Source organism: Peromyscus eremicus, chromosome 10 (assembly GCF_949786415.1).
Source record: "Peromyscus eremicus chromosome 10, PerEre_H2_v1, whole genome shotgun sequence".
NCBI lineage: Eukaryota > Metazoa > Chordata > Mammalia > Rodentia > Cricetidae > Peromyscus > Peromyscus eremicus.
Genome location: NC_081426.1, coordinates 82998034 through 83018376, shown reverse-complemented (window position 1 = coordinate 83018376; position 20343 = coordinate 82998034). Strand labels below are relative to the sequence as shown.

Sequence of the window (20343 nt, the reverse complement as noted above, 5' to 3'; positions counted from 1 at the left end):
TATGCCCTCTTCTGGCCTTTGTAGGCACCAGGCATGCAAGTGGTATACAGACAGGCATGCAGACCAAACACCTATACACATAAAATAAAAATAAAAAAATAAAAAGTAAACTAGTTAAAGAAGGGAAAAAATACTGATTTCATGGACCCATCCTAGAAAATGTTTTTTGTTAATTTAAAAAGACTTATTTATCTCTTAATTTCCATGCATGAGTGTTTTGCCTGTGTGTATGCATGTGCACCATGTATGTGCTTGGTGCCTTGAAACTATCATAATGGATGGTTGTGAACCACCACGTGAGTGCTGGGAACCAAATTTGGGTCCTCTACAAAAGCAACAAATGCTCTTAATCCCTGAGCATCGATCTCTCCAGCCCCTCAGTTGTTTTTTTAAATGTTGAAATAGTTCTATGCAGGTAATTACAAATAATTAACTTGTACTTTGAGCCTTGGTAAGCTTTTCAAACTATTGGAAGGACATGGGGCATTGTAACATGCTTTGCTGAAGCAAGAGTCTAGAGACAAGTGTCCTGACAGAAGAGCTGAGCTGTTTCTCACCATTTATCATCCTCGTGGAAACTCTGTGGGGCCTCAGAGGGGAACACTGCATGTAATATTTATCTAACTTTGGACCTTTTTTATACAAGACAACTCTTAAACCTTTGTACACATTCGGAATGCAGGACAAATAAAAAGTTTAATTCAGTGCTGGCACCAAACATGAGAGAATAACCCATCAAGAAATAGCTAATATCCTTGATTTATTCTGTAACTATAGCATATAAAATACTGTAGCTTATTATCAATTTGGCTATACATTTTGAATTCAACTAGTGTGGTAGAATCTGATCTAAGACCACTGTTTGAACTACGGTTTCTACTGCTGTGATAAAACACTATGACCAAAAGTAACTTGGGGAGGAAGGGATTTATTTCAGCTTAAAATTGTAGTCCATCATGAACATAAGCCAAGGCAGGGACTCAGGGCAGGAACTGAGGCAGAGGCCATGGAGGAACACCATTTAATGGCTTGCTCAGCCTGCCGTCTTTTTAATTAATTAATTAATTAATTAATTAATTATGTTTGATTTTTTGAGACAGGGTTTCTCTGTGTAGTTCTGGTGCCTTTACTGGAACTCACTCTGTAGCCCAGGCTGGCCATGAACTCACAGAGATCCGCCTGGCTCTGCCTCTCGAGTGCTGGGACTAAAGGTGTGCACCACTGCTGCTCAGTTCTCAAACTCACAGGAACTCACGAGACCTCTGCCTCCTGAGTGCTGGGATTAAAGGAGTGTACTACCACTGTCTTAAACACTCCAGGACCACCTGCCCAGAGGTGGCACCACTGACAATGGCTGGGCCCTCCCACATCAATCACCAACCAAGAATCATACCAATCACCTATATTCTTGCCTACAGGTCAATCTTATGGAGACATTTTCTCAGTTAAGTTCATTCTTCCTAGATATGTCTAGGTTTGTATCAACTTGACAAACCAACCAGGACAACCATCAATCTTAAAAAGTCACAGCCCTAAGGCAGTACTTCCAAGATTTATTTTTTTTTAAATATTTTATTTATTTTTGCATGCACTGGTGTTGTGCCTGCATGTATGTCAGTGAGAGGGTACCAGATTCCCTGAAACTGGAGTTACAGACAGGTGTGAGCTGCCATGTGGGTGCTGGGAATGGAACCCAGGTCCTCTGGAAGAGCAGTCAGTGCTCTTAACCACTGAGCCATTTTTCCAGCTCCAAGATTTATTTATTTTTACTTTATGTGCATGTGTGTTTTCCCTGCATGTTTGCCTGAGGACTATATGCATCAGTGCCTGCAGAGGCAAGAAGAGGGTGTATAAGCTCCTCTGGGACGGGGTCCTCTGGAAGAGCAGCCAATGCTCTTAACCACTGAGCCATCTCTCCAGCCCCAGCACTTCCAAACTTTAATAGAATACCCTCAAACTAGCTAAGCAATAGTACATAAAGCTTTCAGTGATATATAAAGTAAAATTGCTAAAACTATTAAATTAATCGTATCTAAAAGTTATAAATCACAACTACAGCCATAAGAAACTTTAACTTGTTGTGATGGTGCACACTTAATCCCAACACTCTGGGAGGCAGAGGCAGGTGGATCTCTATGAGTTCAAGGCCAGCCTGATCTACATAGTAAGTTCCAAGATAGCCAGAGCTATGTAAAGACCCTGTAAAACAAAACAAAACAAAACAAAACAAAACAAAATTAGATCTATTCTACATACAGTCAAAGGCATGAGTCAAACCATTTTGACACACTTGTATACTTATAACATAGTTGAGTTTATCTCTTTAATCTTAGTTTAAATATTATGTGCAACACTTCCTCTAACCTGTCAAAATAGGTGATCCCTTAATGTAAGTGGGGGGAAAAAGTGATCCATTGTTAAAGCAAAGATAAACCTAAAACAGAAGAGTAAAATCAAAGACTAGTTCTTAAGTCCGTGTGTGTGTGTGTGTGTGTGTGTGTGTGTGTGTGTGTGTGTGTATGTGTGTGTGTGTGTGTGTGTGTGTGTGTGTGTGTGTGTATACCCCATAATGTATATACATATAAGAAATATTTTCGGTTATGAGCCTAGCCTTTAACGGCTGACCCATTTCTCCAGCAGGCAGAGGCAGGCAGAGCTCTGTGAGTTCGAGGCCAGCCTGGTCTCCAAAGTGAGTTCCAGGAAAGGTGCAAAGCTTCACAGAGAAACCCTGTCTCGAAAAAAAAAAATATATATATATATATATATATATATATATATATATATATATATATATACACATATATATATACATATACATATATATATCCCACCACTTTCCAGATCTATTTATACAATTAGCTTTAACTAAACACACAGATATGTTTGTTCTTAAAATGTATTTATAGGTGTGTGTTTTCCAGAAGTATAAACCATTTAAAAAACACCATGGGACCTTTCAATGCAACTCCATACCAAGTTCACAATCTATACTCTAGAGAAGAAAACTGCTGTACAGATGGAGGTGATCTAAAGCAGAGCATGGTGGCACATGCCTGTCTGTAATCTCAGCACTCAGAAGGCAGAGACAGGAGGATCACTGCAAGTTCTAAGCCAGGCTGTCCTACAAAATGAATTCCAGGCCAGCAGGGACCACATTACAAGACCCTATCTCAAAAATCCAAGCCCCCCCCTCCCCCCCTCGCCCCCTGAAAAAAAGAAAAGAAAAGGAGATGTTCTAACTAAAGTAGTCCTAACTAACAAAGTAATCTTTGACAACTGTGGCCCGATAGTTAAGTAGGTATGCCAAATTTTTAAATGCTTATCTGAATTTTCTATCAACCAGTTATATAAATTACACAATTCTCAGTTCTAGTTAGAAAAGTACACTGGCCACACTTTACTCATCTGAAAAATCCATAAAGTATTTAAAAACCAGGAAGGACAGTGAGAGAGAAGCCACTGTTCTTCTGCTAACCATGTCACAGTGTATGAGTGACGGTGGCCAGTCTTTCCTTTTGTTATCTGAGGAAAGAGAAGGAACACGTACCTCGAAGGCTTCTCTGAGGATTAAGTAAGCTACTGATGGGAAAGGACTCTGCACTCTTTAAAGCTCTACACAAACATGAGAAACAATCACAGAAGCAACAGCTCCTGATCCGTAACATTGCACACAAACAGCCCGACAAGAGTCGAGGCCGTGCTATGGGATTTTCTGATTTCAAGCAACAGACTCAAATGCCACAAAAGGTAGAAACAGTATTTTAGTAAGTTAGTTTTCTGTTAGGTACTGGCAACTGTTATTTTAAATCTACTTTAGATAATATTTCATTCATTCTAAAAAGTATTTAGGAATATTAGTTAAACAAAATAAAAAGAAAACTTGATTATTTTATTTATGAGAAAAAACTGTTAAAAGTTACTGGAAGTCAAGCAGATCACAAGAGAGTAAGTGTCAGTGAATTCTAGAAAGCACTGTAAAAGGTCAGTAACTGGAGCACAGTTGTGCATGTGGCACTTTAAAGGGACAAAATCAACAGACGTGTATTCTCTGAACTGAGTGCTTTCTAGCTTACTCAGTCTAAGCAGATATATATGCATACGTGTGTAGACATATTCAAATATCACTTATAAATAATTTGTTTTCCAGGAAGTATATATAAAACAAATTTGAATAAATGGAACTATCTGGGAAAAATTTTGATTTATTAAAAGATCCACTAGAATTGTTTCATGGTGTGGACAGATATTAAATATTCCCCTTTAATAACAGGTTCTGACACACTGAAACCAATGCCAGTGTTTCAGAAGCCAGAAAAAACAGCAATTGACAGTGTCCTTTTATATTACCAGGTCTTATGTCTAAAGCATCATGCATATGAAAATGCAAACCTTTACCTTCAACATCACCTGAAAAGGCAGACAAAAATAAATAAATAAAAAGCAGGCAATAAAGTAAGTTAATCATATCTATCTGTATAAACACAGGGGCAGGTCAAGTAAGCAGCGTAGCTCTTGGAAAATGAGATTCAATCATATAAGTCAAATAGCTGAGGACTATCCATGACACATGGAATATACTGTATTTTTTGGACTATGAGACAGATTTATCAGTAAAGGGCTATAAAATATTCCCAAGACAAAGAATTCTAGAGTTTTTGGGTCATTGGAGAATTACCTCACAATGAAGCATCAAAGAGAAGGCACTATAACACAGCTCAAGAACACATTTCTTAACAGTATCTAGTTTTTAAAAATTTACTCACATAACTGAAGGAAAAGTCCCTAGAAAAATTACACAGATACTGTTTACTCAAAAATTGCATTTCTGCTGGGTGGTGGTGGCACACACCTTTAATCCCAGCACTTGGGAGTCAGAGGCAGGAGGACCTCTGTGAGTTTGGAGTCAGTTTGGTCTACAAAGTGAGTTCCAGGACAGGCATCAAAACTACAGAGAAATCCTGTCTTGAAAAACCAAAAAAAAAAAAAAAAAAAAAAGTTGTGTTTCCTATTTTATCAGAAAGGCTTTGGAATGACGAGGCACGTGGCCCTGCCTACAGTTCCGGCACCAGCAAGCTGAAGCACAAGACTGGGTGTGCAAGGCCAGCTTGGACTGTGTGGTGAGTTCATGCCTAAACCACACAGTGAAACTGTCTCAAAAAGTGCAAGGAAGTAAAACTTACAAACCCCAAATATACACAAGAAAAAAAAACTCTCCACCCAATATCTAAGAAATAAAGGGGTGTTAAGCCAGTTTTTTAGTAAGTGTGTTTCGTGGCTGGGCATGGTTTGGCATGCCTTTAATCCCAGCACTTGGGAGTCAGAGGCAGGAGGATCTCTGTGAGTTTGGAGTCAGTTTGGTCTACAAAGTTGAGTTCCAGGACAGCTAGGACTACATAGGGAGACTCTTGCTTCAAACAACAACAAAAGGTGTGCTGCATTTAATTTTCTCATCTGAAAAACAACTAGGAGACGCAGATATCTTTTCCTTCCAAGAATAGTCTTGTGTATATATTTAAGTGGCTATATGTTCAACTTCTTTTTTCATAGATAAATAAACTGTTTACTAAATATTTTTATCCCTTAGAAATGAATAAACTTCTAACAAGGTATCACAGAGAAATAAAATCTTAAGAAAAAGTATCTTTCATTCTATGGGAACATGACTATTCAACACATCATCCCAAACACTCATATTACCAGTACTCTGTGGAGTTAATATGCACATGTTTTTCTGTTTATGTGCAAGGTCAATATTTATTTACAATTTCTGTTTTGTCATATATTGGTATGAATTAGAATTATAAAACACATGAGTATGTCTGTTCTTTCCTCTATAATAATAGAAACCCACTAAGGTCAGCAGCTGGCTATGTGGAATGTTCTTAGCAGCACTATGAAATGTTACTTACTGAATATCTTTTTACAAGTTATACAACAAAGGTACAGACATTCAACCAAGCCTTTCATGAAGTAACAAAATAAATGACAAGCTATTTTACTTTAAGTATCCAAGTATATTGAAATAAAAAGGAAAAGGAGGACATACCAATGAAATGAGTGGATTTCAAACAGATCCGAATTTTTTCGTATCAAATAGACCACACACACACACACACACACACACACACACACAAATAAATAAATAAATAAATAAAAACACAACTCCCTACATTTAATAAATTGTTGCTCTTTATAAATTAACAAAGTCTTAGGAAAAGAAAGGTTTAAGTATTAGGAGAGACATCCCTTAACTTGGCTTCTAACCCCCAACAGGCACAAGGGTATAACATATACAGAGATCAACCAACAACCAAAGGGGATTATTGAACTCAGTGTGGCTAATATGTATACTGCCTAATTATAGCCCAAAGAGAGAAAAAGCTTAGGAAAAAAGGACCTGCAGGGTGGTGGCCCACGACTGTAACATCAGCACTTGGGAGGTAGAGGTAGGAGAATCTTGAGGTCAGCCTGGTCTACATAGTGAATTCTAGGACAGCCAGAGTTACACAGTGAGACCCTGTCTAGAACAACAACAACAACAACAACAAACCAAAGGAAAAAAAAAAAAAGAGCAGATCTGGGAGAGGTGAGTGAAGTGAAGGAGAAGCTGATAAAACACAGTTTATTTGCAATGTCACAATATCTAATTCCTTGTACGGTCACTGAAAAGAAACCATTTAAAAGAAGGAAGAATGTAGGTGAGAGGCGGTGGTGCCTGTAAGCCTAATGCTCTGGAAGTTGGGGGAGGAGACTGAGCTTGGCTTAGTCCAGGCTGCATAGGGAGTCCCTGACTTAAGGACAGAAATGTCACTCCACCTTGTCATAACGGCTCAGATCACACACTGAGCCTTCACCCTAGTGACACTATTCAGGACCAAGGGTAGATCTTTATTGTGTTGATTCCAAGAGTAACTTAAAAAGAAACACCTATGAACAATGAACAAGTCTATAAAATATATATACTCAACTTTAAAGCAAAATTGGCATAACCTAGTTAATTTATATTTAGAAACAGTAAAATAACTGGATAACTTACCTACTTCTTCCTCTTCATCATTAGATATTATATTATAGAGTGTGTCCAAAGCATAAGCTATTATTTCAGAATCCGAACTGGAAAAAAGAAATTATTATACTTACAGACTGCTGGCTGGATTTAAACTGTTGTGGCCATTTTTAGGCAGTTCTTTCATAAGCTCACTAAAATATTCATTTCTTATCTACAAACCTAATCTAAGAAAGTATTAGGAAAAGGAAAATGTAAAGCCAGGCACAGTGGCTCACACCTATAATCTCAGTGCTCAGGAAGCACAGGAAGGAGGATGGCTGCAAGCTACAGACCAGGCTGGGCTATACAGTGAGACCTTTCTTAAGAAATCAACAAAAACAAGTAATAGTAATAAAAGAAGAGACTACACAAAGATTTATTTAAAATTGTAAAAACTGCCGGGCAGTAGTGGCACACACCTTAAACCTCAGCACTTGGGAAGCAGAGACAGTTTGAGGCCAGCTTGGTCTACAGAGTGAATTCCAGGACAGCCAGCTACACAGAAGTTAAGATTACTGGCTGTTCCTCCAGAGGACTCCGGTTAATTCCTAGCACCCAGATGGTAGCACTCAACTGTCCATAATTCCAGTCCCAGGGGATCTGATGTCCTCTTCCTACCTCCATGGGCACCAGGCATGCCCACGGTGCCCAGACATATGTACAAGCAAATATTCATATCCATTAAAAAAAAAAAATTTCAAAAAACTAGACAGAATAGTTCCATTTAGCAAAACATATGAATGTATATTTATATGTACGTGTGCATGTTTATTAAAACATCATATATTTATAAGGTAAACCAAACTTTTAAACTAGCAAGCAGAAAAGCCAGTTAATTTTATACATATGTACATTTATATATACGTAAAATAGCATTATCTGTAGGCAGTCTATCCTCTCTATACTTCATCTTCTCAAGTACAATTTATATAATCAAGAAACACAAGATTTTATACTTGCTGATAAATTTCAAATCTGTCCGCTTTTTCCCTCTTATGGAAACAAGAAGGTCACAGAGGTCTCAAAGAGTCAGCACACATGAAGAGGGACAATGAGAACAAGGATGAGAGTCCAGAAGGTTCTCAGAGGATGGGGATACTGAACAATGGGCTTTTAAACAAATTAGTCACAGCTCTGCTTCTGAGAAATTTTGTAACACACCTTACAAGAGATGACTGAGAAACCCGAACTATAAGAGACCTTCTTTAACATGACCAAGGACACCCCCAAGAAGCTCACAACTCAGGGCTGGGTCTTCAACTCAGTGGTAGGCCATCTGTGCAGCATGTGTAAGGCCCTGATTAATCCCCAAGAAAGCTGGTGCTGGGGAGATGCTCAGTGGCTAAGAGCATTTCCTATGTAAGCATGAGGACTTGAATTGGAATGCCCAGCACCCACGTAAAACAGCTACACAGTTGTAAATGTCTGTGACCTCGGTGTTGAGAGTAGAGACAAGTGAATCCTGGGGCTTATCATTTCAATAATTACAATGACAAGAATAAATAAAATGCCTGGAATAGAATTTCCTAAAAAGGTCTAATATTTGTACTTGGAAAAATACAAAATAGCTAGGTGGTGATGGATGGTACACCCTAGAGGTACAGGCAGGCAGATCTCTGAGTTAGAGGCTAGCCTGGTCTACACAGAGAAACCCTGTCTCCAAATAACCAATAAGTAGAGAAGAAATTTGGATTTCACACTACACTGACCTGGTGAAACACAATGAACACACGTTACAAAGAGATCAGAGGTAAAAACACAGTTTCAAGGCAGCAGCAGTTTTAGACACGCTGGCCTGCAGCTCTCGGATGCAGCTCTCGGGGTGGAGCCTAATGAGCCACCCCTGACATGGAGACAACTTACGTACTCACTTCTGACGACTACAATACATGTGACTCTGAGAGTAAACAGTAGGAGCACACTGGCTTTCTCCTTGCTCCCTTGGACCGCAGAGTGATTCCAGAACTGCCATCTATCACGAGTGTGCTCAAGCAGGCTTAAGAAAGCAACATGGAGGGGCGCTGGGGCCTCTTACCAGCTGCCATGTGACTGACCCTCCCGCAGTCAAGCTTTAGCTAACTGCACTCTTGGCTGATATGTCTCCTACAGCTTAAGAGGCCTTGGGCCTGCTTAGCTAAGCCACCCTTCAATCCCCAAGCACAGAAACTCTGAAGTAATAAATTGCTTCTTTGGTTACTAAATTTTAAAGTACCTTTTCATATTCTGTAACACAGCAAAAAGCCAGAAAATTGATTTAAGGGATAGATATACTGAGTATTGAAAACATGATTATTGTTTTTCTTTGGCTTAGAGGGATGAATTCAGCAGGGAATTCTAGTTTTTGACTCAATGGAAGGGTACTATTGATGAGGATAAATTCAGAAAAGATAGCTGAAGCGGGCAGACAAGTCAGGAGCAGGAAGACCAGAGATGAATGAGCCCCTGAGATCTTCACCTGTCTCCTCCTGGCAGCAAACTGCCATGTCAAGCTTTAATCTGGGTGTTGGGGAACCTGAACTCTGGCTCTTACACTTGTCTCCCCAGCCCCAACTCTGAATTTCAGGTCCTATGTGGGATCTCAGTGGAGTAGAAGTGTGACAACTGCCGGGCGGTGGTGGCGCATGCCTTACATCACAGCACTGGGGAGGCAGAGCCAGGTGGATCTCTGTGAGTTCAAGACCAGCCTGGTCTACAGAGCAAGTTCCAGGACAGGCACCAAAACTACACAGAGAAACCCTGTCTCAAAAAATTTAAAGAGAGAGAGAGAGAGAGAGAGAGAGAGAGAGAGAGAGAGAGAGAGAGAAGAAATGTGATAAGCAACTAAAGCCTACAGACATATTTTATCAGAGGCAAGATATCTACTCACTATCTACTCACAGGTAATTAAAACAGAAAATACAGATAAAATGTCCTAAAAAGAAACAGGCTGACCTATCGCTCTCTAAAGACACCCCAGATTTAACCCAGACTCTTACTTGTGCTTCACTGTCCTAAGGGGGAAAAGTCGATTTAACCTACATACTGTAACATATATTTTTTGCAAATGAGTAGCAGTACATCCATTTACCCAATACAAATCAAAATCTTAAAGCCATTATAGTTAAGTTACATCATCACCTTCCCTCCCAAGACAGGATCACATGTAGCCTAGACTGGCCCAGAACTTGCTAGGAAGCTGAAGTTGACCTTAAATCCTGACCTCCTGCCTGCTCCTCTCAAGTGCTTTGATTACATATGTGCACCACCATCTCTGGTCGTTCTTATATGTCGTCTATGTCTCAACTAATGCTTAGCACAGTGGCTTGTACCAATATCCAATACATGTTCACTGAAATGACGACTAAGAGAGCAAAATGTAGTAGAGGTAATGTTACTATCTTCCGGAATGATGATGGTAACTCTAGAACAAATTAAAAGTTCAAAATAAACAAATTAGAAGGAAAATCAATACATGGAACTTACCGATCCGTTTGTAAAACATGGATAAGATGTTCCATAGCTTGGATTCCCACTTCTAAGCGGTATTTCTACACAAAAAACAGCAAAGTGTTACTATTAATTATTATTAATGCCCAACTGGAAACAAACAAACAAACAGTAATTTGGAGCTGGAGAGATGGCGCAGTGGTTAAGGGCACTGGGTACTCTTCCAGAGTACCTGGGTTTGAATCCCAGCACCCACACAGCAGCTCACAACTTTCTGTAACTCCACTGTCCTCTGCCAGCACTACGCATGCAAGTGGTGCAGACACACCTGCAGACAAAATGTCCACACAGGAAATAAAAAAACTTAAAGAAGCAATAACTTAGAGTTACAGACCTTAGATAAAGACTTAAGAGCACGCACAGCATTTCTTCGGTCATCCAGTAAAGTAGACGAAGCTACTCGGTCACAGAGCTTCTGGATCTATCAGTGAAAAATAAAACAATATTACAAGAAAAAAAAAAAAAGAAACCATCAAGTTTTGTACTCCCAAATTTATACCAGTTAATTCTGGAGAAAATCAGCAAATGGGACACTGAGGAAGTGGTCTTTCACAAGTCTATTTATTTAGGCAGTATTACTGAATTACAGATGTCCCCCCCAACCGCAGAGACTTGAAACGTGGGAAGGGGCAAGTGAGAAGGTAAATAAGTAAGTCAAAGCAGTTGAGGAATTAAGAGAAGTCATTGGTAGGATCGGGGCTCTGTAACTGTGCTTATCAGGATTATTTCAATTGAGAGGGGTCAAATCCAGCAGGCTATGGTACAGGTTATTAACATGTCATTGTACTACCTCCACAGGGCAACTATGTACTGGGCTAAGAAACTCAAAATGTGGATAAAAAGTTTAAATGGTTTTAAAATTATTTCTATTTGATGTGTCTGAGTATTTGCCTGCACGTGTGTCTGTGCACCACCCACCCACCTGGTTCCTACGGAGACCTGCAGGGTTCAGACCTCCTGGAACTGGAGGTACGGACAGCCGCAGGCCGCCTTATCGAACTTTGCTCTGGAAGAGTTAAGTGTCCTTAACTCCCAAGCCATCTCTCCAGCCCCCAATTTTGAAGTTCTAAGTGTCTCACAATCTTCAAAGACAGAATATTTCTATTTTAAAATAATTTGTGGGAGGCAGACACAGGAAGAGCTAGCTCTGTGAGTTTGAGGCCAGCATAGGCTGCCAGGGCTACTTAGTGAGAGCCTGTCTCAAAAAGCAAAGGAGATAAATAAAACTTGGTATTCCCTCCTTAATGACGTTATTTCGACAATTCTATAAAGGAGGCTTTGGTATATCACTCAAATGCTCACACTTTCTATATATGAATGGCACTTAAATATAGTGTTACATTTAGAAATCACACCTACCTTAACCTGTAATTACCATCATAATAATTTTATTGAGTCTTCAAAATGAAAAGAACACAATTTTCTCGTTGTTAAGTAGCTGGCTCCTTTTTGCTACTATAAATTTTTACTATTAGAAAACAACTTATCTCTTGAAAACACGAAGCCTGTGATTCTGTTTAAAGACTATAAACAGGGCTGTAGAGATGGATCAGAGGTTAAGAGCACTGCTTGCTCTTCCAAAGGTCCTGAGTTCAATTCCCAGCAACCACATGGTGGCTTACAATCTGTAATGAGATCGGGTGCCCTCTTCTGGCCTGTAGAGATACGTGCAGACAGAACACTGTGTACATAATAAATAAATCTTAAAAAAAAAAAAAAAAAAAAAAAAGACTATAAACAAAACAGTATTCTTGAGTAGTACTGCAGTCCCTCCCTCGGGTGCTGTGCATCCTTCATCAATTTTGCGCCATTTTTTTAAATCTTGCTTTGTTTTTGCAATTACTTATGGGAATTATTTCGGTCATTTCTCAGTCCAAGACATCCAGTATTAAGATTCCAGATGAGGAAAATGTCTCTCCTTGAAGTACTTAGTTCTAGTGCCTCAGTACCGCTCTGGTTGGATCGTAGCAAACACAAACTTCCATAACAGCCCTCTGTTGTAGTACTCTCGGTAACTCCAGCACTTAGGAGTCGGAAGCAGCAGGATCAGTGGTCCGAGGTCATTTTCAGGCTACAAAGTAAGTTCAAGGCTAGCCTAAGCCCCATGAGAATGTGTAGGGGTTCTGCAGCCAGCGTGGCTGATGCCAGAGGAGCAACAGCTTCAGGAACACAGGAGCGTGTGTTCACAACGCTAGCATTTGGTGTTGGCTGTCTGTCTCTGCTTGAGACCTCAGCAAGCTAACATTTGAACACATAACCTTTGCAACTCCTACTTTGCTGCTGAAGACCTTATCACCTCCTGCTCCTATTCAGGATGATTGTGGCGTCTCAGTGATCTTCCCAGAAGGAAGTGTTACGCTGCCACTCTGTAGACAACTACAACCAAATCAAAGAAAACACATTACCCATATCCAAATCCTAAAAGATTTGGCCATTTTCATTCAAACACGGTTTACATGTTTTCATTTTTGTAGCATTAAGTAAGCTTAATTTCTAGTTAGGGCTTGTAACTCAAAGACTGTCACTTCAAGTGTTCCTCACTGCTGTGTAATTGTGCTCAGCTGCTCATTTTTAGGTATGATTGAGTCTCTGTGTGTGGGGCTGTCCACACAGAACACTTTCTGAGACTCCCCTGAAACATGGTATCAAGTGTGACCAGATCCTGACCAACAAATTATAACTTCAAGGTCATGTTCTCAAAATGAAACTTGGTGTTCTTCATTTCTCTTTCAACTGGTCTCAAGCTGGAATTTAACTTGATGGTAATAAAGAATCTTCACCAGTTCAAATTAGTATAGTACTGGAGGTGATGGCAAGTACCACTCAGGGCTCTGAGGAGCAAAGTTCGCTGTTACCTCCTAGCTCGTACTTTACTAGAAAAGAGAAATTTCTTTCTCCTCTAAGCCTGTCTACTAGCTTTGCTCTCAGCAGCTGAACCAATGCCCTTAAGTAATAACTCACTCTGTGAGGAACACAAACCTAAGCTCCAGTAAAGCACATGTTAGCATGCAGACTAATCCTCAGTGCAAGTGTACATACACACCTGGTCTTGAAATAAGTATTGTGTAAGATGTTTGGGGCAAATCATCATTTTCCCTGATTAGTGAACAACAACAACAATAGTAAAATCTCCAATACCCATTATTACACATTTGAAACGGTCTCACTTTTGAAAAGCTATCCCTTTGTATATACGTATTTACTGGAGAGAAGAAAAGGGAAAAGAGATTATTCCTGGTGAGGGCATGACAGAAGACACAACTGTGGACTATATATTGGATTACTGTAAGGTTGAGTTTTGTTTCACTAGCCAGAGGAAACATGAAGAAACCTCTACTGGACCCTGCTCTTACTCTGCACACCTGTTCTAACACTGACGGCTGGCTCTGTGTTCTTTGCTTCACTATCCCTGTTGTGACCGTTCCGCTCTACACGTCACCATGGACACAGAAGCCGTGTGCATCCTCAGCTACTCCTCTGAAGAAAACATAAGGCTAGCTCCCTGTGAGCCACTGGTCAGATTTTTGTCACAACAATCAATACACAACCTTGGTTTTGCCAGGTGTGGTGACATATCTCTAATCCCAGCACTGGGGAGGCACAGGCAGGTGATCTCTGTGAGTTCAAGGCCAGCCAGGGCTACAGAGTAAGCTCTTGTTTAAAAAAAATGGAAACAAAAATTTCTCAAGCCAAAAATAACCCCTTTGTTTTATGTTTATTTCTCTTTAAAGATGCTTCATTTAATACATATCTTTATTCACGGATACTGAACTCAAGGCCAACAGCACGTCATGCTGAATGGAATTATTTAACCTAGGTTTTCTTTAAGACACTTTCTAACCTTCCTGTGCCTAGGAAAACTACTCAACACAGCACTCAGGGGCCATTCATTACAGAGAAATGGTCAACAGCAAATACAAACATGAAGAAAATGTACTACTACACAGAGCATTGAAAGGATTCTGTTCACACTGAAAAGTAGAAACAAGGGTTGGGTGGTCTTACTTGACCTCAGCTGATGTGGAAACAGGGAGTCTGTTTTCACTGCTCTGCACGGTCCTCAAATGAGCAGGAAAGCACTGCAATTATTGATTCGGGGCTGCAAATATGTTTTAGTGAGTTTGCAAATAAGGGAACTGATAGGGAAGCAATGTGCCCAAAGTCCAGTTCTAAGTCCACTTCCTTACCTATGAAGAAGGAGGCCCTAAACAAGATGCACTCTGAAGATTACCTAGTATTAGCTGGGCAGTGATGGCACAAGCTCTTAATCCCAGCACTCAGGAGGGAGGCAGAGGCAGGCGGATCTCTGTGAGTTCGAGGACAGCCTGGTCTACAAAGTGAGTTCCAGGACAGCCAGGACTTACATAGAGAAACCCTGTCTCGAAAAACAAACAAAAACAAAAAAAACAAAAAAAAACAAAAAAGATTACTTAGTATTTAAAATTTGAAGACATGAGAAATATTCTACTTCAACCTAAGGAATAATAGCATATTTAGTATTTGAAAGTTATCTGACTTGTGTTATGTGAAGTAATTTTAAGCTAGCTTTTTTTTTTTTTTTTTTTTTTGAGACAGGGTTTCTTTGTGTAACAGCCCTGGCTGTCCTGGAACTCACTGTGTAGACCAGGCTGGCCTTGAACTCACAGAGATCCGCCTGCCTCAGCCTCCCGAGTGCTGGGACTAAAGGCGTGCACCACCACTGCTCGGCTTAAGTTAGCTTTTAAAAATTAAAAAAATTCATATGAAAGTCCATATTTCTATCTTTTCTTGAAAAACACTAGCATGATGGCAGCTAACATTTTATTTTATGCAATGTAAGAAACAGTCAATTTTAAAATTACATTTTATTTAGCTGTGTGTGTGTATGTCTGTATGCATGTGCCATGGTGTGCATGTGGAAATCAGGGGACAACTTGTGGGATTTAATTCTCAGACCATCAGGCTTATCGGCAAACATCTTTATCTGACCAAGTATCTCACTGGCCCAGATACACTACATTTTAAGACTCACAATTCTTTTTTCTTCTTCAACAAATCTATTTGTTTCTATTCTATGTGCTTGAGTGTTTTGCCTGTATGTATCATCTATGTGCTTGGTGCCCCAGAGGCCAGACTCCTCTGTTGGATTCCTGGAAATCGGAGAGTTACAGAGTTGTGAGCTGCCATGTGGGTGCTGGGAACAGATTCCAGGTCCACTATAAGAGAAGCAAGTACTTTCAGCCACTGAGTTCTCTCTTCAGCCCCATATTTTACTTATTGTTACTGCATGTACAAGTGAGTTAGTCAGAGGACAACTTGCAAGAGTCAGCCCTCTCCTTCCACCATGCGGAGACCCACTATTATTAAGTCTATCACTGGGATAACAATACTAATTACTGTTTTAAGCTACATCCTGACTTCAGAGATGTATAAATGCCAACCTGTGTTTTAGTATTGGTAAAATATGGTGTGCTGAATAGTTTTATGCCAACTAAACAAACTAAAGTCATCTAAGGAGAAGGGAACCTTAACTAAGAAAATTCTTCCATAAGATCTGGCTGTAGGCAAGCCCATAGGACATTTTCTTATTAGTGATTGATAGGGAGGGCCCAGGCCACTGAGGTGATGTCATCTCTGGGCTCCTGGGTTCTATAAGAAAGCAGGCTGAACAAGCCATGGGAAGTAAGCCAGTAAGCAGCATCCCTCCATGGCCTCTGCATCAGCTCCTGCCTCCAGTTCCTGCCCTGCTTGAGTTCCTGTCCTAGTGACTAGATGTAGAAGTGTGAGCCAAGTAAATCTCCCCTCCCCAGTTTGCTTTGGTCATGGTGTTTCATGGCAGCAATAGAAACTCTAAGACACATGGCAAGTGCAGCATTTATCACACGCTAGACAGGTCCTAAAGTGCTTTCTCCTTTAAAACTCATTTAATCTTCACAAAGTCCCAATGAGACTGTCACCACTCCACATCCACCTTTTAGGGACAAGGCATGGGCACAGCAGCCTGGAAACACAGAGCATGGAGTGCGGCACAGGAGGAAAGCAAAGCTTGGGGACTACCTAAAACTGGCTCCCGGGCTACATTCAGGGCACTTCCGGCTGCTGCTGAGTGCCGGTGCCATCGTTTAGCCTGGATACGTTGCTGGGGCTTCATCACAGGCCTCTGGGCTCCCCTCTGCCTTGCCTGCCTCAATGATGCTCTTCCCTGGAATGAAGATTTGTGGCCCACACACTAAACAACATAATACTATACAAGGGCAATACCACCAACACAAGTTTTAAAGAGAAAAACATTTTGAGTAAAATTTAACCCAGATGAAAAGATTTATACTTAAGTAGTAACAGGTTCTTCTCTGGAAAGAGAACTGTAAATACAGAGGATAGCCGAAAAGAACTTAATGCTTACTGGCATTGTTAGTATATGCACACACACACACACACACACACACACACACACACACACAACCAAGGTGTGGTAGCACACATCTGTAATTCCAGACACTCAGGATGCTGCAGCGGGAGGACTGAGTCAAGACCAGCTGGGCCACAGAGTGACAGCCCCACCTCTAAAATAAAAGTCTCATCAATAACGAATTTGAATCATCATGAAATTCACATGGGTGATTATCAGAATACCTTTTTGTTCATAATTGCCACTTGAGATTCACAATTCCATTTAGCAAATAAGATCTACTCAGAACTGTAACTGAATGACCTGCTTATTAAAACTAAAAAGGGGAAAAGCTGATAATAATATTATTCATTAATACACAAAGGAACCCCCCCTCAAAATAAAAAAGCAATAGGAATAGCTGTTGAGTAGGAAAGAAAAATGAAGGGCATGAGAATGAAAGACCGGCCTGGAAAGATGACCCAGTGAGGAACAGTGCTTGACCACAAACTGACACAAGCTGCCCCCCCCCCCCCAATAATAAAGTAAAAACAAAAACAAAAACAGAATGAAAAGCTCTCAAAAGGCAAAGGGGGGGGACAGGGCCACATAAAGGTCGGATGAACGTTAACTTAGTTTGCAAGACAGTGACATCCCGGACTGAGAAATGGCTCCGTTTAGAGCACTTGCTGCTCCTGAAGAGGTCCCAGCATCCACACGGTGATTCACAACCATCTGTAACTCCAGTTTCAGGGGATCTGTCACCCTCTTTTGGCCTTCTGGGGCACCAGGCACACATTTGGAGCACACACATACATCCTGGCAAAACATTCTCATATATATAAAAATAAAATAACTAAATATTTAAAATATATATATTTTTAAAAACCCTCTACATTCAATAATTTAACAAGGACTTGCTCAACACCTACTACCAGCTTACTTTAATGTTCTAGCCTTAAACATTAAACTTCCTCTGAGTTTAAAACACAGCTGTGCCTTCCTGAAAAAGAAATCCCAAGGAAGACTCTTCTCAGTAGGACTAAAATAATTTATGTGAACCCACAGTTAACTCACTCATGATGTACTAATAGTATAAAAATGTTACTGTTAATTGACCACAAGCAAGACAGGAATTTGTTTCCAATGTAGATCTGTAACTCTGAAGACGAGAAAAGTGAAAAGCAAAGGTCAGTGTTATCCTCTGATGACCTCAACTACGACACAGCCCATTTCTGTTCCAATCACGTCTGAATCTGCCAAGATACTGACTGCACTGCTTTATTTACTGTCCATGCTTCCCCACGAATGAACTATTGTAAAGGAAAACTTTTCAACAAGACTAACATGAAATTTGTCTACCAAACAGCCTGTCATAAATACCAGCATCTTAAAATCTAACACTACAGGGGCTGGAGAGATTGCTCAGTGGTTAAAAGCACTGGGTGCTCTTCTATAGGATCCAGGTTCGATTCCCAGCACCAACATGGAGATTCTAACTGTCTGTAACTCCAGTTCTAGGGGATCCAATGCCCTCTCTGGCCTCCATGGGCACCAGGCACACACACAGTGCAGGCAAAACACCCACACTCATAAAAATACATAATTTAAAACAACAACAACAACAACTTCTAATACTATAGGCCTGGCAAGATGGTTCATGGTCAAAGGTTCTTGCTGCCAAGTCTGATGACCTGAATGTCACCCCTGGAACCCACATGGGGTAAATGCAGAACCACTGTCCTCTGACTGTCATGGTGTGTGTGTGTGTGTGTGTGTGTGTGTGTGTGTGTGTGTGCGCGCGCGCGCGCGCGCGCGCGCATACCCAGACACGCAGGTAAAACACACATATACATAAACAATAAATGTTTAAAAAACTCTATCACTATAAAAGTTTTCAAATTAAAGGTGATTAGCATTATTTTATACAAGGAATGTTTACAGTACTTCTCCGGTATGAAAACAAGCATAACTTTCCTATGATATTTGGAACAACTAAATAAAAGAGTCAGCATAACATTTTTACATAGAGAATTTCCAGGCTGGGCATGGTAGTTTATAATCCCAGCACTGGGGCTGAAGCATAGAATTTTGAGTTCAAGGCCAGCTTAGGTCACAAAGTGAGACCCGGGCTCAAAAACAAGCGAACAAACACAAGCCTCTCAAATGAACTGCTATGATATCTCCTAGGAGATACTCCAGTTCAGGACGACTGTAATTACTCCCCAAATCATACGGCTTCAGAACTTACTCTTTTAGGTACAGAGCTGCAGATCATGGAGGACTCTTGAAAAACAGAAACTAGAGAAGCATATTATATACTTAGATCCCAGTACAATAGACCGGCTAGGACAATCATCCTATGTACATTTCCCAGAATACTAGATGCACCAAGTTCCCTGAGGCATAAGCACATACTTGTGCACATACAAGGTCTAGACAGAAAACTGTGAAATAGGCACCCTTCATATGGCCATAGAGGGCTTTCCTGTTCCGTTTGTGACCAACAGACAACACACTTCTTTGGTAACAAACTCTGTTTTCTAGGACATCACAAAGACTGTAAATAACATTCTTTAGAACACACCTTGGTAATGTTAGGGCATGTAAATTTTAAGTGATTCTTTTTTTTTGAAAGGAGCCTAAATAATTTACGTAATTAACCTTCAAAATGGGAAGCGATGTTTAATACAAGCAAGTCAAAAAGACACTTTGCTTGGGACGTAAAAGTCATCAGAGGCAAATCACTCCCCTGTTTTCTCTGACACTCCTATTGCAAGTCAAGCCAAGTGAGAAAACATTCCAATTAAGACACCGACCTAGTTACTAATGTGGACTGTGTAGCAGCAACTCAAAGAGGAGTTTCAGAGAATACACTTACAACAACACTTACAACAATGTCCTCAATCACACACTCAGAAAACGTGCTTCCTCAAACCAAAACTGGACACTAAAAACTTTTTCTTTATTGTTAATGTGACGTGTGGGTGTGCATGCAGAGAGGTCAGAGGACAACTGTCAAACTGGATCTCTTCTTCCACCTTTTTGTGGGTTCTGGGATTGAAGGTTGTCTGTCAGGCTTGCATGGCAAGTGATTTACCTGCTGAGCCACCAGCCAGTCCCAAACTGTAAATTTAAGGTCACGTTCCACTTAAGAATTTAATTAGAAGAACGTACACCTGGGTCTAGCTTGCGAGCCTTTCTGCCTTCTGGGGCGTTCATCATCAACCCCCAGAGACACCTGCAACAGAACAGCATTTCTGAGTTTTCTTCTGTTAGCCGCTCTCATGCCTCAGGACTAACTTGACAACAGAAAGCATCCCAATGATTTATACTACATTCACATTTTTTGCGGACTTTTCAAGAAACCCTAAGAACACAAGAGCCTTCACAAGTACTTGTGGGCCTTTACTATGTTTAGTAGCATGGGCAAAGCCAAGGT

General features: G+C 40.4%; 1 protein-coding gene across 2 annotated transcripts in view; it reads right to left on the bottom strand.

Annotated features, from left to right (window-relative positions):
- Uso1 (USO1 vesicle transport factor) overlaps positions 1-20343 on the bottom strand; it is a 68425-nt gene that overhangs the window by 44981 nt on the left and 3101 nt on the right. For both annotated transcript variants that reach the window (XM_059274665.1, XM_059274666.1), the window contains exons 2-4: positions 10869-10955; positions 10511-10575; positions 7037-7113 (exon numbers count right to left, since the gene is read on the bottom strand). In XM_059274665.1, the coding sequence (XP_059130648.1) occupies positions 7037-7113; positions 10511-10575; positions 10869-10955 (229 nt within the window). The remainder of the gene's footprint in view (positions 1-7036; positions 7114-10510; positions 10576-10868; positions 10956-20343) is intronic.